At 54.1% G+C, this 19,539-nt stretch overlaps 1 protein-coding gene across 4 annotated transcripts in view; it reads left to right on the top strand.

The window, feature by feature from the left end:
• The window catches only part of LOC132666100 (tyrosine-protein phosphatase non-receptor type substrate 1), a 42,331-nt gene extending 23,004 nt beyond the window's left edge, over positions 1-19,327 (top strand). For 3 of the 4 annotated variants that reach the window (XM_078444198.2, XM_078444197.2, XM_078444199.2), the window contains exons 4-9: positions 1,233-1,553; positions 2,126-2,464; positions 4,290-4,397; positions 7,120-7,144; positions 14,407-14,458; positions 16,702-19,327. In XM_078444198.2, coding sequence (XP_078300324.1) covers positions 1,233-1,553; positions 2,126-2,464; positions 4,290-4,397; positions 7,120-7,144; positions 14,407-14,458; positions 16,702-16,956 — 1,100 coding nt within the window. In that variant the 3' untranslated portion in view covers positions 16,957-19,327. The remainder of the gene's footprint in view (positions 1-1,232; positions 1,554-2,125; positions 2,465-4,289; positions 4,398-7,119; positions 7,145-14,406; positions 14,459-16,701) is intronic. The other variant, XM_078444200.2, reaches the window with a different exon arrangement.
• Positions 19,328-19,539: the final 212 nt, after the last annotated feature.

Below are 19,539 nucleotides of genomic sequence, written 5' to 3'. Positions count from 1 at the left end.
TAGGCACGACCAGATCTCACGATAATAATCATAGGTGTTATTTATTAAGCACCTACTGTGTGCCAGGTTCTGTGTTTTACATACATCCTCACATGTTACCAAGGTGGTATTTTGATCCGCGTGGTACCCAAACAGACACGGAGGTGTAGGAAGAAAGAACAGCGAAGCTAAAACTAATCATTCGTGTGTGCCGGGAGATGAGCCCCGCCCTTTGCTGTGTGCCCTCGGCTAGCTGCGTTCCTCCCTGAACCTTGTCCCATAAATGGGATCATACTGGGCCCCCCTCCAAGGCCTGCTGGAGGGATTAAGGAGCTGAGGGGAGGAATCAGCCTGGTGTCAGGTGCCCAAAATGCTGTCTGCAACCGGTAACTGATCACCTTGTCCCTGTAGGGCATCCGGACTGCTGGTGTTTTCATGTCTTATTTGGTGACACCTCCTTTCTGTGTCCCCAAAATGTCTGATGAGTTTTCGAAAGCAAGTTAAATATTTACAAATGTAAATATTTGTAATATTTCCTATGTTTGTTACGGAAGGCATTAGGTAATAATTAACAATTTGGAGACCCCCTATAGGACCTTCTGAAATGCCCTCCCTCTCGAGTCACTGATGTGTGTGTTCCCAGGACACAAGGGGGCTTCTGCCTGCTCCATAGACCGGTGTCTCTGTCCTTGAAATTGATTCACGATTGAAAAATTAACCATCTTTGGCTTTCTCAGCACTCCGTGATCTTGGTGTTCAACCCAACACCGACCCAAGAGAAGAACGCAGATTCAGAAAAACAACCCCTCGTTCCCTCCCTCTCAGACTCAGGGATTGGAGATGAGACCCTACGGAATGTTTGTGGAAAGAGTGAAAACTAGAGTAAATTCACAAATACCTGAAGGGAGAGCTCCAGGTGTAAGTTAAGTTTGGGATAAAGACAGATCCGAGTTTGGTCCTGGAGAAGCATTTTCAGTGTTAAATTCAAAGCAGAACTGCCTGTATTTGCCTCACGTGCCCCTCACTCCCACCCGAGTAGGAGAAAGGCCTGCGGTCCCCTCTCACCGGGGGCGCTGGGCTTGGCCACATCCAGGCCTGCAGGCGGCTGGCCACCTGGTTCCGGCTCTCCTCGGGGGCCCCCTCCACCCCTGCAGGGCTGGAAAATAATCCATGAGGGTTCTGCACAGTGTCACTTACCTGTCGTTGCTGAGGATGACCAGAGTCATGCTTACTCGTAAATGCTCCTCTTGTAGCCAAACCCTCTCCCCCCGTGGTGTCGGGTCCCACGGCCAGGGCCACACCTGAGCAGACTGTGAGCTTCACCTGCGAGTCCCACGGCTTCTCCCCCAGAAACGTCACCCTGAAATGGTTCAAAAACGGGAATGAGCTGGCAGCCTCCCAGACCACCGTGGACCCAGAGGGAGACAGCGCTTCCTACAGCATCTTCAGCACAACCACGCTGCCGCTGGCCCCGGGGGACGTTCGCTCCCAGGTCATCTGCGAGGTGGCCCACGTGACCCTGCAGGGGGGCCCTCCTCTTCGTGGGACCGCCAACTTGTCCGAGACCCTCCGAGGTAGATGCCCGTCACCCCCGGCCCAAGCCCAGCTCCGGCCCCCAAGCCTCCCAGCCTGCCCCTCCCCCACTCCGTGCTCCCAGCCTTCCATCCCCTGGAACCTGCCTCCTGACAGACCCTCCCAACCACCGGGCACCCAGGGGTACCGTCACCTCCTCCTGTTTTAACGGCAGTTCCGGGTGAACACCTACCGTGCTAGGTAGTTCGATTTACTTTCCCATAGCCACTCCAATTATTGAGCACCTACTGTAATCCAGCCACTGTGTGCTCGGTGACTTCATGGATTTTGCTAGTTATTGGATTCCAAATGCATGCTGGGGTCTCGATTTCACTCATCATTACCCTAATAGGAGCTACCAGTAAGTACCTTGAGCACCTACTGTGTACTGGGCACTGTACTTACGGGATTTCATTCACATGCAAAGACTACCCTCAGTGTTTGAGCACCAGCTGTATGCCTAGCACTGATCTGGGTGATTCCCTTGCTGCGTGGGGGGAGCTAAGTTCTCGACCCCCTCCCTGGTGACGTGTCTGTTCCATGAGGTCAGAGCTTCTGCTCTGTGCTGTTTCAGTTCCACCCACCTTGGAGGTTGCCCAGCAACCCGTGACAGGGGACCAGGTGAAGGTCATTTGCCAAGTGAAGAAGTTCTACCCCCAGCGCCTCCAGCTGACCTGGTTGGAGAACGGAAACGTGTCCCGAACAGAAACGGCCTCGACGGCCTCGAACCTCATAGAGAACAAGGATGGGACCTTTAACTGGACGAGCTGGCTCCTGGTGAATTTATCCGCCCACAGGGAAGATGTGGTTTTCACCTGCCAGGTGCAGCATGACGGGCAGCCCGCGGTCACCAAAAACCATACCCTTGTGGTCTCTGCCCACCAGAAGGACCAGGAAACGCATACGACCCAGGGTGAGGTCAAGATGCCAACTGACCTGGCACTTTAAATTCTATCTTTTTTCATGTGAAAAGCAGTCATTCATGGCTATAATAGAATAATCTAGAAGTCTATAGATATACAGTCAAATTTTAAAGTGAGTGCCCCTCCCCCATAGCCCACACTCCCAAGAGTGACCACTGGTAAGAGTTTGGTTCGTGTCTCTGTAGATCTTTTGACATAAACATACATTAAAGAGAGTTGGGAGGGAGGGAGACTGGACTGTCCCTAGCTTCCTGCCACCTGCTCCTTCACCTGCCAGAGCTTAATTCACCAGGCCAGGCCAGCCACCTCCTCTTCCTGTTCTTTCGCACTTCACCTTGATCTCTCTGGCTGCCTTCGCAAGCCTGCACCCCAGGAATGGGGTGGAGGGCCTCAGAATCTTTACAGCTTATCTCAAGTACAATCACTGCTGTAATGAATGACCTTGCACCTGCTCTGTGACGTGTGCAGCCGTTTCTGGGGAACGATTTCCCAAAAAGCATTTCTAGGCCAAAGTGCATATGCCCCTCTAAGACGGCCACCCCCGTGTTGGAGCAAAAGGTGTCAGGGTTTCATTTTCTCAGCCCCTCCCAACGCGTTGTCGGGGTATCTCTCTTCTGTCATCAAATTAGCACCCAGTTGGCGTTCTGGTGCCACTGTGGAATGTTCCATCACTTGCCCGTTCGCCTGGCTCTGCCTTGTACGTGGCCGACCTTTCGCATGGGTTACAGTAGAGACCGTTTCTTTCCTCACTGCATCCTGTAAGGGAACAGGGAAGCTTTAGGAGGCGTGGGACCCTCCAGGGTGTCCCGTTGATGTCACTGATGCCTGGCTTCCATAGGATGAGCACTATACTAGGAGCTGGGACGCGTGGATTTCGACTCTGGCTCTGTCGCAAACGTGCTGGGTGGCCTCAGACAAGTCAGTGCCTCTCTCTGGGCCTCCTTGCTTGCTTTATGGCAGTATGCAAGAGGAGGCACTTGACCCTTCAGCTTTGAGACTCAGCTGCTAGGGACCGTGGCTGTCTTGTTCGGCCTCATAGCTTTAGGACCCGCACACACCCAGGCACAGAGTAGACAGGAAATGCTTTTAAAACAAATGAAAGAGTGAGTTTGTTGGTTGATTGTTCATTTTGTAAGTTAATCCTCAGAGCTATCCAATGAGGTAGAGGTTACTATTGGCCTCAATAACACAAGAGGAAGTCAGTGTGTAGAGGGAGGTTTGAATGACTCACTCAGGGACACACAACCAGGAGCACTGTTTGCACCCATGTGTCCATGGCTCAGAGCCCTGCTCCTGACTACCCACAATGCTCTAGTGCAGGATCCCCTACCTGTGCCCTGGCACCAGCCCCGCCCACACAGTCTCCCTTACAGGTGTCCCGGGTTCAGAGCTCCTATGCCCAGGTCCCGGGCACAGATGAGTCGACTGCTCCTGAGAGCTCTGTAGAGTAGTTGTGATTCGGAGTTTCACCACTGTCGTGGTGGCCACCCTGTGGCTCGTCCCAGATGAAAGGGAACATGTTTCTGTTCCTTGGGAGTGAGATTTCTGCCCACATCCTGAAGCCAGGGTTCCTCCATAGCAGTCAGCAACAAACATCTTCCCTCCTGGCACATCAGCGTGGTGTTAGCACTGCCCACGGTGGCCCCCGCCAGGAAGGGTGTGCCTACCCCTGAACGTGCCCCCGTGGCTCCCAACACGTACAGCCAGATGTTCTCAGTTCATGATGCCTACCTCGCGGTGAAAAGGGGCGGTGGGTATTAAGTTTCGCTGTTTCTAAGTTGTATACATGAAGCCTCTGTTCCGTGTGGTCCCTAGACAAAAACGAAAGCCAGACCATCTTCATTGTGGTGGGCGTGGTTTGTGCCCTGCTGGTGACTCTCGTGATCGCAGCCCTCTACCTCCTCCGAATCCGACAGAAGAAAGGTGCGTGGATTTTCCTCTTCCTCCCCAAGAGTTTGCCCCCCGGGCTGTCCTTCCCAGAGGGCGAGGCCGTGAGGAAGTCCAGTCTCTTCCACAAAGAGCCCAGCAGTAGCTGGTGCCATGGCTGGTGCAGCACCATCACCAGGCTGGAATGGGGGGGGGGGGGGCCCTCCCTCCGCCTCGCCTCATGGGCGCAAGACAGCCGTCACTGCTCCAGGCCTCACCTCCTCACGGGACCACCACCAAGGTGAAGAGCAGGGAGATGCCAGGGTGTGAAGAGGGGCTCCCGAGGAAACAGTATTTGCCGGTAACCCCGGCAAACTCCTGCTTTCCTCTTACCTGTCCAGGTTGACACGTCCAGCCCGTAGGCAGGAGGCTGGAGGGAGTGGGGATCATACCAGCACCTTCCCTAAGACCATTGGAAAGATTAAATGGGTGATGTCACATGAAATGTGAGGACAGTGCCTGGCACACAGCAGGTGCTCAGTAAATGTTGTCAGAATTGTACATGAGCCCAGAAACATGAGCCACCTTCCTGGAAAGCTGTCCTCACGGCAGCAAGGCACACAGCCTCTGGCTCCCCAGCAGGAGGGCACCAGTTCAAATCTAGGACACCATGCCCTTGTTTGAGTGCATGCATATGTGTGTAGTTACTGCTGTGACAAGGCCTCTGACTTTGGAGTCAGACAAACCAGGGCTCCAGACCTTTGTTATATGCTCTGAACGATCAGTTTGGCTTCCATGAGCCTCGGTTTCCTCATCCGTAAAATGGGTAGAGCAGTGCCTCCTTTGGAGGAGACCATTTTAAGCCAGCGTTTCTGCAACTTAACTTGACTTCAAGTTATAGAAATACACTTCATGCCTCAACCCAGCACGTACGTACCACACTCCTATAGATAAAATTGGAACTCTGATATTTGCTTTTCTGTCCTAGTCTATACTAAATTCTCTTTAAAATGCTGCTTGTGACCCACCATATGCCACGGACTGTGAGGTGCAAAGTGCTGTCCCGAGCTGCCTCTCTGCACCCAGACCCCTAGGCTGGGCTCAGATGGGCGTGCTGTTCACACCTCTCCTCTAGCACCCCCTCCCCTCCGGCCCCCAAGTTTCCCTCCTTCCTGGACTGGCTGAAAGCATTTGGCTGTGAGTCCTGGCCGAGCCTTAGCTCCCCATCTGGGAGGCTGGCATCAGGCCCCACCTCTCTGGAATCTGGAAGGGCTTCTGCCAGGTGATCCACCCGGTGGTTTTCCCCTAACGTCCAAGGAGAGCCTTCGCACGGGAAGGGTGGCGAAGCAGAGTCCACTGCCCGGTGAGGGTCGGATAACATTCGCGGTGGCCGTTAGCGAAATCCCAGCCCCTGGGTGACGGGTCTCTTTGGGTGCAGAGCCCAGCTGTCACACGGAGGCTTGGTGACAGCGACAACTAGCACTCCCTCAGTTCTCCTCATGTGCCAGGCATTGTTCTCACCACAGACTTCTGTAGTGGTGTTACTAACCCACTTTTACCGATGAGGAAACTGAGGCATGGAGATGTTCTAAAACTTGCCCAGGGCCTCACAACTGGTCAGTGGCGGGGCCAGGACTCAAACCTGGTCAGCGGGTCCCCCAGGGACCATGTTTGGGATCACTCTACACATCGTCTCCTCCCCGGTGAGATGACCTTTCCCCTCATTGGTCCCTGGAGGAGTCTGCCCATCCTCCCAATACTCGCGATGAAATGTCCTGATTTCAGCCCTCCTGCTTACCAGCTGTGTGGCTCCAGGGAGACACCGAGTCTCTTTGGTATAAAGTGAGTGGTCAGTGTCCTGTCATTGGACTCCCTGAGACGACCCATGTCCCGGCACTTTGCAACCCATCGGCGTCCATTTGGACATTGGATGCCGGGCTACAGCCTTCCCAGCTGGTACCCGCTCACCTAAAACTCCACCGCCTGTCCAGGCACCAGGCATTCACCCGGCAGGGAGAATTCTCGCCTTGTGGCAGCCTCCAGCCTGTCAAAGCGCGGTGCAGAGCGCGTTTGGTGTGCAGGTTGCTTTTTAATTACAATTTTACAGTGGCATGGGAGTCCAATAGTGGCCAAACCCCAGCAGCTTCTCTGTGGGATGCCCCATATCATAGGCTTAAAATCTCTGAACCAGATGGACCCTTTCTTCCCTCCTAAGATCCTTTTTTGGAAAGTGGTGACATGAAAATAAATGGATGTCCAGCCCAACCCTGTGAGCTGGAGAGCTGAAATCCAAGCTCACAGAGGGGAAGTGACCCACCAGGGTCACACAGTGAGTGAGCTGGGGTCGGGGCAGGGGGAGACATGGGATGCACACCGGCTCCCCCCCCCGACGACTAGAGTCTGTTCTCCAGCAGTGAAGGGCCTGTAGGGCTCCTGTAGGGTCTCAGGTAAGGTGTGTGGTGAGTGGAACTGAGGCCCAGACAGAGCAGGGCAGTTGGCCCCTCCTGGGCTGAAGGCTGCTTTGAGATCTGACCTTGGTAACTCCCAGAAGTGGGGAAGTGGGAAGGCCCAGCCCACTGGCCCTCCTGACAGAAGATGATGGAGCACCCCACTGGAGTGAGCATGGGGGAATTCCTGTGGTTCAAAGGAGGTGATTTCAACAATTCCTCACAACCTCCCTGGAGGCAAACCTTTGTCCCCCCCACCAAAAGAGTTACGTAAGAACAGTGTTTCTAGGTTAAATAACTGGTTTTTGTTTTTTGGTTTTTTTCTCTTTCAGCCAAGGGGTCCACTTCTTCTACGAGGTAAGTGTGCCGCTGGGCTAGGATGCCTCTGCAGTGGTTGGTTGCTTGTTGGTTGGTTGCCTGCTGCTTGGTTGGTGGTTGGTTGGTTGGTGGTTGGCTGGTTGGTTGGTTGGTGGTTGGTTGGTTGGTGGTTGGTGGTTGGTTGGTTAGTGGTTGGTTGGTTGGTTGGTTGTTGATTGGTTGGTTGGTTGGTGGCTGGTTGGTTGGTGGTTGGTTGGTTGGTTGGTTGTTGATTGGTTGGTTGGTTGGTTGGTTGGTGGTTGGTTTGTTGGTTGTTGATTGGTTGGTTGGTTGGTGGCTGGTTGGTTGGTGGTTGGTGGTTGGTTGGTGGTTGGTTGGTTGGTTGCTGATTGGTTGGTTGGTGGTTGGTTGGTTGGTTGCTGATTGGTTGGTTGGTTGGTTGGTGGTTGGTTGGTTGGTTGATTGATTGGTTGGTTGGTTGGTTGGTGGTTGGTTGGTTGATTGGTTGGTTGGTTGGTTGGTGGTTGGTTGGGTGGTTGTTGATTGGTTGGTTGGTTGGTGGCTGGTTGGTTGGTGGTTGGTGGTTGGTTGGTTAGTGGTTGGTTGGTTGGTTGGTTGTTGATTGGTTGGTTGGTTGGTGGCTGGTTGGTTGGTGGTTGGTTGGTTGGTTGGTTGTTGATTGGTTGGTTGGTTGGTTGGTGGTTGGTTTGTTGGTTGTTGATTGGTTGGTTGGTTGGTGGCTGGTTGGTTGGTGGTTGGTGGTTGGTTGGTGGTTGGTTGGTTGGTTGGTTGCTGATTGGTTGGTTGGTGGTTGGTTGGTTGGTTGCTGATTGGTTGGTTGGTTGGTTGGTGGTTGGTTGGTTGGTTGATTGATTGGTTGGTTGGTTGGTTGGTGGTTGGTTGGTTGATTGGTTGGTTGGTTGGTTGGTGGTTGGTTGGGTGGTTGGTGGTTGGTTGGTTGGTTGTTGATTGGTTGGTTGGTTGTTGATTGGTTGGTTGGTGGTTGGTTGGTTGGTTGGGTGGTGGTTGGTTGGGTGGTTGGTGGTTGGTTGGTGGGTGGGTGGATGGGTGGGTGATTGGTTGGTTGGTGGTTGGTTGGTTGGTTGTTGATTAGTTGGTTGGTTGGTGGTTGGTTGGCTGGTTGGTTGTTGATTGGTTGGTTGGGGGTTGGTTGCTTGGTGGTTGGTTGGCTGGTTGGTTGGTTGACAACGCCCAAAACCTGAAATGCAGAGTCCACACCCACTGACCCTCACTCCTGTGCCAGGCAACCTTCCCATTTCTCTCCTTTGTCAGCTGCTCTGCCAGGTCTGTTTTTCATGATTGTCTCAAATGAGGCGATTTCCACACACAGAGGCTCTGGTTTCCTGCCTGCTGTCCATAGACAGCAAGACCTTCATCACATTTCATCTGGGTGGTGGCAGAAAGCTGCCGCACACACACAGCTCCCAGATCCAAGCTGGATACTCTGCCCTTGCCTTCATTCGTTCACTGTGTGTTGACTTCCTTGGCATGGGTGACCCTGGGAATGCCAAGGTACGTAGGGTAGAAGCCTCGTACTGCCCTCTTGAAGCCCAGGGCCTGGTCAGGGGCTACCGTGTGACATTATGTCATAGATGGTACATTAGTTTGCTGGTTCATGTTTGCAGTGATTTTTGCTGAGTCTCTACTATGTGCCAGCTGTTCCGGGTGCTGGAGAGACAGCAGTGAACAAGAATCCAGGCCTTCGTGGGCCTCAGACTCCAGTGAGAGAAGGAAGCGATGTGTAATGTCATGTCAGGTGGTAACGAGTCAGGCCCAGCAAGGGGATGGAGATGAATGGGGGGAGCTAGTTTAGGCCGGGGAGGAGGCCTCCTCTGTTGAAAAGAGGATGTGAGTAGGGACCTGAGCCAGGACGCTGTGAAGGAGGGCTGTCTGCTGGGCCAGAGAGTGGGTGTGGCCAAAGCCAGAGGAGCCAAGGGGCAGAAGGAACGAGGGAGGGCAAGAGATGAGCCTAGAGAGATTCAGGTCTGCGGTTTCAGCCCAAGGCCGTGCAGCCAGGTTTATTACTAATTCAGACTTTTCAGCTTCTAAAGGAAAGCCCCCGATATTCACCCCCAGTGGAGAGATCTAGAGATCCCCATAATCTACCACTTGAATGTACCTGCATGGAAACAATAAATAAATTGCATGGGCATGCCCCGCATGGGCAATAAATAAAAGCCATAAATAGCTTCATGTTGGTTCAGGTCAGGTTTTGCTAACAAATAGGTTGTGCAATTCTTTCTTTCTTTCTTTCTTTCTTTCTTTCTTTCTTTCTTTCCCTCCCTCCCTCCCTCCCTCTCTCTCTTTTTCTTTCTTTCTTTCTTTCTTTCTTTCTTTCTTTCTTTCTTTCTATCTCCCTCCCTCCTTCCCTCTCTTTCTTTCTTTTTTTCTTTCTTTCTTTCTTTCTTTCTTTCTTTCTTTCTTTCTTTCTTTCAAGAGCTTTGTGGATTTCTGAATGCAGAGCAGGAACTGAGGTTCTGGGGTGGAGGCCAACGGTCTAGGGTTTTACTCCCTGTGGGATGAGGAGCCATAGGAGGGAGATTGATCTGACTTTGGTTTTAAAAGTACCACCTGACCGCCGTATGGGGAACAAGCTGTAGGAGCTGAGGGTAGAGGAGGTAGAGGGGCCTGGGAGGAGGCTACTGCAGTGGTCCAAGCACGTGATGGTGGCCTGGACCGTGGCAGTGGGATGACTGAGAAATGCTCAGATCCTGGATACGTTTTGGAGGTAGAGTCAAGAGGGCTTGCTGATGGACTATAGAGTCCAGGACAACGCCAAGGTTGGGGGCAATGGGGGCGTTGTGTGTGTGTGTATGCCGGGTACACTCTTTTCCAAGGGCAAGACTCGAATTCTGTCCTTTGCCTAAAAACCTTCAGTGGCTCCCTACGGCCCTCAACATAGTCCAGCCGCACTACTGAGGCCCTCAAGCCCCTCGTGGTCTGGCCTTTACTAACTTGGATAGTTTCATTCCTGGCCACTCCCCAGCCCTCGTGCTTGGTGACTCAGACCGGCTGCACTCCCTTCACAGCCTCCCACACGCTGTGTCCTCACTGTCCTTCCAGCCCTTGCGTGCTGGCCTCTCTCCCTGAGATGTGCTCAGGCACCACCCAAGGTCTCTACCGTGCCAGGAGGCAGCAGTCACAGTGGGTTCTGTGAACAGCGCCCCCTGGAGATGTGCCACATGGGAGGTCACCCTTTCATCTGCTTACCTCCCGCCCTTTCTCCCGGTTCGGAGAGGGCATTACCACCCCCCCAGGATGGAAGCCCGTCCTGCGAGCTCTCCTGGGGCCCCTGCACTGACACCTTGGTGGAATATTCAAACTGTCAATGCACGTGCCCCGTGTTATAACCCACCCCGTGACTGCTGAACTTCACACCATGCCTGGAATGGAGTAGGTGCTCAGTTAAGGTGTGTTGAATGAACAAATGAATGCGGACTGAACGAATGCCACCCCAGACCGTGGTCCCAATCCCCATCTCTTCCTCCCCCGGATCCCTAAAACTCTTCTTCTCCAAGTGCTTCGCGGCCTCAGATACGGATCGCTCTTTTTTCTTTTTTTTTTTCCTTATTGTCGCCATTATTTTTTACTTGTCTGATCTCCCCAGTTAGACAATAAGTTCCCGAAAGAAAGGGGCGGTGTCAATAATAATAATAATAACAGCCTCGGCCGCTAACATTTATCAAGCACTGACTGCGTTCCGGGAACCGATCTATGCCTTTTCCTATAGTAGCCCGTTGGTGATTTTAATTATAGCAAAACCCCTCTGATTTGCAATCATCCCGTTTTAATTGAACAGAGCTTCTCCACCTCAAGTGTGTGGCAGAATTTTCTAGACGGCTTGTTCAAACACAGATTACTGGGCGCCCCCGCCCCCGACTTTCTGATGCAGAATTTCCATTCCTAACGAGTTCCCAAGTGGTGCTGATGTTGCTGCCTCCAACCCAGACTTTGAGAACCCTTGTTCTAGAAGCTTCTTCTTGGCCGTGTGTGTGTGTGTGTGTGTGTGTGTGTGTGTGTGCTGGAAGAAACCGGGGCTCAGAGAAGTCGTGGGACATTCCCGAGGTCCCACAGCTAGCAGGTGCCAGAACTCTGAGGCCGGCCCAGATACCTCTGACACTGAACGCTGGTGCTCTGATGCTCTCCTTCCCCAGAGAAGCCAACCGTTTTCTGCCTGTTTTCTATTTTTCCAACGTGAACCTACCAAGGGAGCCGTCAGATTGCTCTCTCCCTTTCATCTCTCTAAACCAAAGCGATAGCTGGTGAGAGGTAATGGTAGTTTCCATGCAGCGCTGGCTTCAGTCGGCTGGCTGGGATCAGACGCTTTCCAGAGGACGCTGGCGTGGGTAACAACCGAGCACCTCGGGGAGGGTGCCGAGGGAGGGGCGGGGGGAGGCCGCCGCTTTGAGCTCAAAGGGCCCTTCAGGTTGCAGGGCTGGTGAGGGCCTGGGTAGCTCTCACTCCCTGGGTTGGGAGCGTGCAGGTAGAACATTGTCTGTAGTCTCCCCCAGCTCAGACAAGAGAAAACTATGTCTCCGCTCCCTTAATTGGGCACTGGGGTTCCTTCGGGCGGCCATTTGTTCACTTGTCAGACATTCAGTGCGTTTATTCTTGGAATATTTAGGGCTTCTCTGATTCTTTCATTTATTCATCTGAATTGAGCCCAGCTCCATGCCAGGTCTTAAGCTGGGGGATTGTGAAGGAGAGCGAAACAGACACTCGCCCCGGTCTCGTGGCCCTTTTGATTCCGCGTTCATTCATTCATTCATTCACTCACTCAACAAATACTTTGGGGGCGCTGCCAGTGTATGAGCCCATCACCGGGTGCGGGGGCTCCAGCGCGGAGCCCACGGTCCATCAGGGGGCAGGTCACAAAGCAAGGTGGGGGGGAGGTTAATGCACGATGTGATGCGGGCGCTGACTAAATAAAATACAGCTGGGCACGGAGCAGAGCAGGGGGTGGGGTGCCGTGGGCGGTCAGGGCAAGCTTGTCTAAGGAGGTGACATTCAGAAGGTAGCTGAAGGACGAGGAGGCTCCCGCTGCGGGAATATCTGGGGCAAGAGTGGACCAGGCAGAGGGAACGGCCAGTGCCAAGACCCCGAGGCAGGAGCAGTTGGAAATGTTCGTGGAACACGGAGGAGGTCAGAGCAGCTGGCCTGGAGTGGGTGAGGGGAAGAGATGGGAGGCTAGAACATTCCGGGGGGGTGGGGGGTGGGGGCAGCGATCGCGCGGCCGCACCATCCTGGATACAGACATGGATCTCCCTGTGTGCTGACAGTGGGTTGAGGGTTTGGAGTGGAATATGACGAGGAAACGAGGGAGCTAGGACGGTGGGGGAGGCTGAGTGGCTGGGAGTTTGGAAGCAGCGTCAGCAAGCACTGGGATGGGTTAACATGGGTTGTAAAGGAGGACAGAGGAGGATCAGGGTTGACTCCCACTTCTGTAGCCTGCACACAGGGGTGGGTAACAGCAGTGCCATTCTCAGACACAGGACAGTCGGACACAACCAAATGGATGATTACTTCCAGTCCGCTCTGAAAGAGAGGAACCCAGTGTTCTGAGACTGGAGTTTGGGGTTCAGTGGAGGTTTCCCCGAGAAAGGACTGTTTGAAACCACACCTGAGGGAAGAGAAGCAGTGAAGCAAATGAAGAGGCAAGGAGGGCTGCATGTGCAAAGGCCCCGGGGCAGTCTATCTTCATGCCAGGTCACTTTAGGGCACTTGTACCCACGTGCTGAGGAAGCGTGGCAGGCAGGTGGCAGACAGACGCATTGGAAAATAGGCAAGGGGGCTTGGGGCTGTCACGGAGGGGCAGTCTAGACAGTCCACCACTGTCACAGAAGCTTTCCCAAGGAGGCGACACCACAGTTGAGTCTTGAAGAGTGCACAAAAGTTCACCAAGAGACAGAGCGGCGGACGGCAGCTTTCCAGGCCGTTGTGGACGCAAAATGCGTCTCATCAAATAACCCTCAGGAGAGACTTGGTGGGTGGGTAAGTGGGTCACTGAGGTCAGGAGCGTGAAGGGGCCTGGGGAGGTCAGCAGAGGCCAGACCGTGCGCGGCTGATGCGCAGGGTGATGAGTCTTACTTGAACCAGAGGCAGCGGGGGTTCCTGGAAGGGTTGGAAGCAATAGGGGTGTGGATAGACCTTCGTGATCTTCCTCCGCAGCCAGCGTCCCTGCTCCCAGAGGGTTGTTTCTGTGGCCACGTGGGGCTTGTCATGCCCCAGAACTGCTTTCTGAGCCAAGAGCTCATGCCAAATCCATTAATAACCCTGCTGCCAAGCCCCATTGCTCATTTCTGACATTATCCAGGCTAACATCCCTGGAGTTGCCGGCCTGAGAATTTACACAACTCCTACAGAACCAGTGGCTCAGGGTTGCTCACCACCTTGACCATGACCCTGCAGTGAGCCAAGCGATGGCCTCCAATTACAGAATCAAGTGCATGAACAGCTTCTTTGATTAACCAGGACACCGTTCTGCCTCTCTCTCTCTCTTTTTTTTTTTTTTTTTTAATGCTGAGACCTAGATGTGTAGAATAGAGAACGTGTGGAAAATACGGGAACGAAATGGAAGAAAAAAAAAAAATCCCTCCCAAAGACCACTGCGGTTAGCATTTTACTACGTTTCCTGCCTGGTGATCCACACAATTTTGTAGGCTTGGGATCATTCCAGAGAATGTTGCCTTTTTGCTTATCATTTTAATGTAATCATTTGTAATAAAAAAAAAAAAAAAAAGCCCTTCCTCATAAACCTTTTAAGTTTTTATCTATGAGTCTATCCTGATTTCCTTAACCAGTTCCAACTGGCAGAGCTCTAACATGGAAACCTTCCTCCCTATCCTGCTCTGTGACAAATGCCTCTGTGCAGCAAGCTTTTTCTATATTTTGAATTCTCCCAAAAAAATGTGCACTTATGAGTCAAGCTCTCGATTTTGCCAAGCTGCCTTCCCAAAAGGGTGTGGGTTTAACCTTCCCGTCAGCAATGCGTGAACGTGTCTGTTTCACCATACCTTCCCCAGCACCCGGTATATTAACTTTTGAAGATCCTTGCTGGGGAAGAGTGGGTTTAAAAAAAAAAGGGGGGGGGAGCGCCTTGCTGAAAGTTCCTCTTTAGTGAGATTGACCCCTTTGTCCAAACATTTGATAAAGCCGTTGTGTTTCTGTTGTGACTTGCTCCGACCATATAGGAAATGGAACCGAAATGTTATTCTTACCAATTTGCATGAGCACTGGAGATAGTGAGGATATTTTTATCTGTGTGTCTCTTTCCTTTTTAGGTTGCATGAGCCCGAGAAGAATACCAGAGAAATAACCCAGGTACAGTCCTTGGTGAGATGCCCTTCCTGGTACTCTCACTGGTGCAATCTCCTTGCATCAACCAGAGTTGCAGATTCTGTTCTAAATTAAGACTCTTTCCCCAGAGTGGGGGAAGGGGTGGGGTGGAGAGAGTGGGGGGATGCTCACAGTCCTCTTTTCCCCCTTGTCCTCTGCCCCAGCCAGGAGAAGGTCACCACCTCCTTGACCCAGGGCACCCAACACACAACTCCAGGGGGCACCGCTCACAGTTTGTTCACCGATCGCCTCATGCAAGGACATGCTCCCTTTCTGGCACTTTCTCCGCAGCACTGCCGGGGCGATTTCACGGGCAGCGTGGTTGGCCTGATTCCGAGAGACCTCGCCCTGCTTCTCACGGGCTGACGCTGTCAGACCTTGGAGGCCGAGGGTTCCTCTGTCTCTTGTGATGAGACAGGCCCTGCCCTGAACCCGCGAGGAGAGAGCACCAGCTGTCCTTGACATTTCCCGGGGTGTTGTCATCGTTTCAGATGCAATCTGTTGCACAGAGTCGGGCTGCTGAGAGGCACGGTCTTTGTAAAGCCCCAACTGTGGCCTGCTCTCCCGACCTGGGACAGCCCCGCCCCCGGCGGCCCCGGGCACAAGCCCGAGGGGTAATTACAAAGTGCGGCCTTCTCCCCAGTCATTGTTACCTCTGGACTTCTCTCAGGAACTTTCAGGGGAAAGGATGATGGTGAGAGGTGGTCACTAAAACCTGCACAGAATTCGCAGCCGGCCACGACTTCCTGAGCACCTACTATGTGCCAGGCCCTGGGCAGTGACCAAGGCAGCCACAGCCCGGCCCTCACGGAGCTTCTTACAGCCTTGTGTCTCCAATCCCCAGTGCTAGGTGCCGACCCCTGCCAGGGAGGAACTTTAAATGCTGTTGCTGTGGGTTTCCCAGAGAGAAGTGAGTGAGTGTGCAAGGCTCGGGACAGAGGGGGCCGTGCGGTGAGACCACAGCTGTCGGGTCCAACAGACTCTGGATCCTTTGCAGCTGTGTGACTTGAACCAAATTGTTTAACCTCTCTGGGCTTCAGTTTCTTCACTTGTAAAGCGGGGGAGGGGGCTCCTAGCGACGGGCTGAGACAGGGCCTGTAAGCCTGCGGGAGCTGCGCTCCGTGGTGCTTACTGAGCACCAGCGAGGAGCCGTGGTGGTGTTTCCCCGCCTCCTTCTACAGCATAGGTGCTGGGCACGGAAGAAGCAAAGTTTGCAATTCGTGATGAGTAATTTGAAGGCAGCCGTTGCGAGCGATAAGATTAGCACACGGGAGATGTTCAGATTTGCCAGGCGGTTGATGATTGCTAGCATTTATCGGACACACGGGTTCCCTCGATGTGTGCCAGGCTCTGTTCTGTGCGCTTTACCTGGGCGATCATGTCTGAGCCTCACAGGGACCCTGGAAACAGACACTATCCCAGCCCCGCCTTACAGATGGGGAAACCGAGGCCCAGAGAGGCTTAAGTGGATTGCCCCAAGGCCCTCAGCTAGACGGAGCAGGAGAAGGATTGAAGCCCCAGGCTCCTTACTGCACCTGCAACCTGGGCTCTCGTTCTCACATGCCCCTGTTCCCAGTCTCCCAGACCCCAGCTGCACCCTGAGTGAGGCTGAAATTGCCATCCATTCTTTCGTTCGTTCGCTCATTCCACACCGATGGGGCTTCTTCAATGCCAGCCTTGGGTTCTGCATTATAACAAATAACCTAGTGAAGATGTGTTGAATAAACCAGTAAACGGATGAGTATCTCCACCCACTGGGGGTCGGCACCTACTCAGACCCCCAGACAGAGTCGGTCCTGGGTGGTGGGTGCTGTCATGGAGAGACACGGCTTGAGGAAGCACAGAGAGGAACCCTAGAGCCAGCTGAGGGGAGGGTGGTCTTAGGTTGAAGTGATGCACGTGCTAAAAGGCACAAGGTGGAAGGGGTTTCGTTACGAGGAGAAGGGGAATGGGCAGCAGGCAGAGGGAAGAACCCTGAAAGGACAGAATGGAACGTCGGGCAGAGGGACAGTGAGGCGGCGCCGTGAGGTGACCCCACTGGCGGGTAGGAGGCTCCTTTGGGCCAGGTGAGGATCGGAAGGGTAAGGCCGGAGGCGGGGAACCCGGGCTGAAGAAGAGGGGGGCGTGAATTAGGGCTGAGCCAGCGGGGCCCAAGGGGAGACAGAAGCATCCAGCCTCGGTACCGATGGGCGGAGGAGTGGCTGGGGGCTCCAGAATGAACTTCTCTCCACCACATTTAGATCCAGGACAACAATGACATCACATACGCAGACTTGAACCTGCCCAAGGGGAAGAAGGCCGCCCCGCGGGCCGCCGAGCCCAACAACCACACAGAGTACGCCAGCATTCAGACCGGCCCGCCGCCCGTGCCCGAGGACACCCTCACCTACGCCGACCTAGACATGGTCCACCTCAACCGGGCCCCCAAGCAGCCAGCCCCCAAGCCCGAGCCATCCTACTCGGAGTATGCCAGCGTCCAGGTCCAGAGGAAGTGAATGGGACCGTGGTCGTCTCTAGGGTCTGTCCCCACGAGCCTTCCTGTCCCGTGTGGGACAGCCGTGATGGGGACAGCCAGCCCAGTTCCCAGAGGGCCGGGATGGTGCAGGCCCTGGAACTCCAGGATGAGGCTGGCTCTTGTCTCCCCAACCCACGTGGCTCTTCGACATTTCCAGGGCAGCCACAGTCCCCCCACATCACCACACGCGGAGGCCGATGTTGCCAGACTAGCCGGGGGACCCACCTGGGAACTGGCCAGAACCACCAGGGTCCAAGAACCCTCATGCCTGTCTCCATCAACATGCGGGTCTCGGTCACGGTCTTGGAGACCCTGATTGCCCCCCTTCGTGCTCTGCAGCCTGATCTTCCAGGGTGAGGAGGGAGAAAACCCCACCTCCTTTTACCACCACCCACCTGGGGCTTGGGGAAGGTTGTCCCTTTCGATCGAACTGCCCCGTCCGTGGAGAAGCTGGAAAAAAACCCTCCGGGACCCTCATCCCAAGACTCGGTGAGACTGCTGCCAAGAGTCCTAGCCTCCCCATCCCGGGATTGATGAGGCGCAAGCCCCGGGGGAGGGGAGGAGCCTCCGAGGAACCCCCACACAGCCGCCACCGCCACCACCAAGGACTGAGTAACAAAACCCCCCTCCTCCTGGTGGCCCTCCGAGACTCCTTGAGGACCCGCCGTCCCAACCGTGACGCTCCACACGGCCCCTCCTCTCCTTTCTAGACCCGAGCTTGCTTCCTCCAGCTAGCACTAACTCAGCAACATCTCGCTGCGGACGCCTGTAAATTATCGAGAAATGTGAAATGTGCAATCTTGAACCTGAGGTGTTAGAAAATTTGATCTGTGGTGTTTCGTTTTGTTTTGGTTTTTTTCTTAAAACGACAGCAATGTTCTCTTGGCTCTTTGTCATGTGTCGAAGTACCTGGTCGGGTCTTGTGCGGTCTAAGGTTTACCAGTTGGTCGTCCCGGGGGGGACCCTCTTTACGGCGGAAACTGGGTTCCCCCACATCCCAGACCCCGAGGATGGGGAGGAAGGTTGCAGTGCGGCTGCCCCGTGGAGATGCTTAGCCTTCCCTCCAGGGCAAAATAGGTCACGTTCTCAGCCGAGCCACGTGGCTGGTACTACGGTCTTCTGTGCCCCCATCGTGCTAAGTCCAGACCCGCTCAGTGCTCCTCCTCCTGGCTGCGTCCTTCACAGTGCAAGCTTGTCGAGACCCGAGGCCTCAGTTTTCTCATCCAGAAAGAGGGGAGAGAAAAGATGCCCCCCTGCTCCCTGGCATCTTACCAGCGCTGGAAGGCCACGCAGGGGAGGGAAGCTATGCCCGTCTGTTTCCCCGCCCCTTAACGACGACCCCATTCCAGCTCTCTGAGCTGGTGCCTGCAGGAGGAATCTTCTACTTCTGCTCTCAAACCCTTTGGGGATCAAACTGGAATAAATCCCAAACAGCCAGGAGGACTGGGCAGCTGTGAAGCCAAGACTGACCCTCCTTCTGTCCCTCTGTCTCAGGAGGTTGGGCAGATGCTGTGACCTGTTGCCTCTGATCCCCACCCTTCCAGTCGGGGGCCTGGCTGGGCCCAGGGCCAGCAGACGTTGCGAGCCCTGTCGATTCGGTCTTCACACGTAACCAACCGAGTCTTAGAGCGGAAAGGTTAATCTTCGTCACCCCCTGGGTCCGGCCATCCATCGGATGCCCCAGGGATTCCAGGCCATCAGAACAAGAAGCTGAGCCATGCTGCCCATCAGCAGGTCCTACGCATGGAACCCTGGGAGCTCAGCTCAGACCCAGTTCTTTGGGGACAGAGATTTGGCATTTCACACGATGGCATCCAGGAATCGGGTGAGCCAACGGGCCATGTGGACAGTTTTGGCCGATGAGCCAGGGTTTCTCTGTGGCATCTGGGAGCACAGTGACCCAGCCACCTGGCTCGGGCCATTTCCAAGTTCCAAAAGGTTGGCTTGTCAACCTTAGCCTCCCTCTCTGCGGCCCAGAGAAGGCACATGTGCTTGAGTGTGTCCCATGTATGTGCACGCGCACCCACATATGCACACAGAATTTTAAGAGAGTGTTTTCTTGGTGCCATTTTATTTTATTTTATTTTGAACTTTGGAAGGGGAGGAAGGGAATGAGGCCAAGGAAGCTGTGCAGCTTTAGCTCCGGCCTGGCAGCCTGGAGATTCCCATACCTTGTGTATCGAACCCCAGGAAAAGGAAGAGGTTGAAACAACACTACGGAAGGAGCGTGGTTTCGGGAGTTTATTTTAAGACTGCTAGGAAGGAAACAGGCCCCATTTTGTATATAGTTGCAACTTAAACTTTTTGGCTTGCAAAATATTTTTGTAATAAAGATTTCTGGGTAACAACGACCAGTTTGGGTGTGGAGTGTCTTTGTCTGTGGGAGTGTGCCCCTCCCCCTCCCCGCCACCCGTCCTCATCCTCGGGAGCCTGGGAGAGGATCGCATGCGGCCCCTAGGGCTTGGGGACTGCAGGGTTTGGACCTCTCTCTGGGGTTTTCTGGACACAAAGACTTTGTTTCCCCTGGCTCAGAGGGAGTCGGTGGAAGGTTGTGCCCCAAACA

Source organism: Panthera onca, chromosome A3 (genome assembly GCF_046562875.1).
Source record: "Panthera onca isolate mPanOnc1 chromosome A3, mPanOnc1 haplotype 2, whole genome shotgun sequence".
Lineage (NCBI taxonomy): Eukaryota > Metazoa > Chordata > Mammalia > Carnivora > Felidae > Panthera > Panthera onca.
This window is presented reverse-complemented; position numbering and strand designations above follow the sequence as displayed.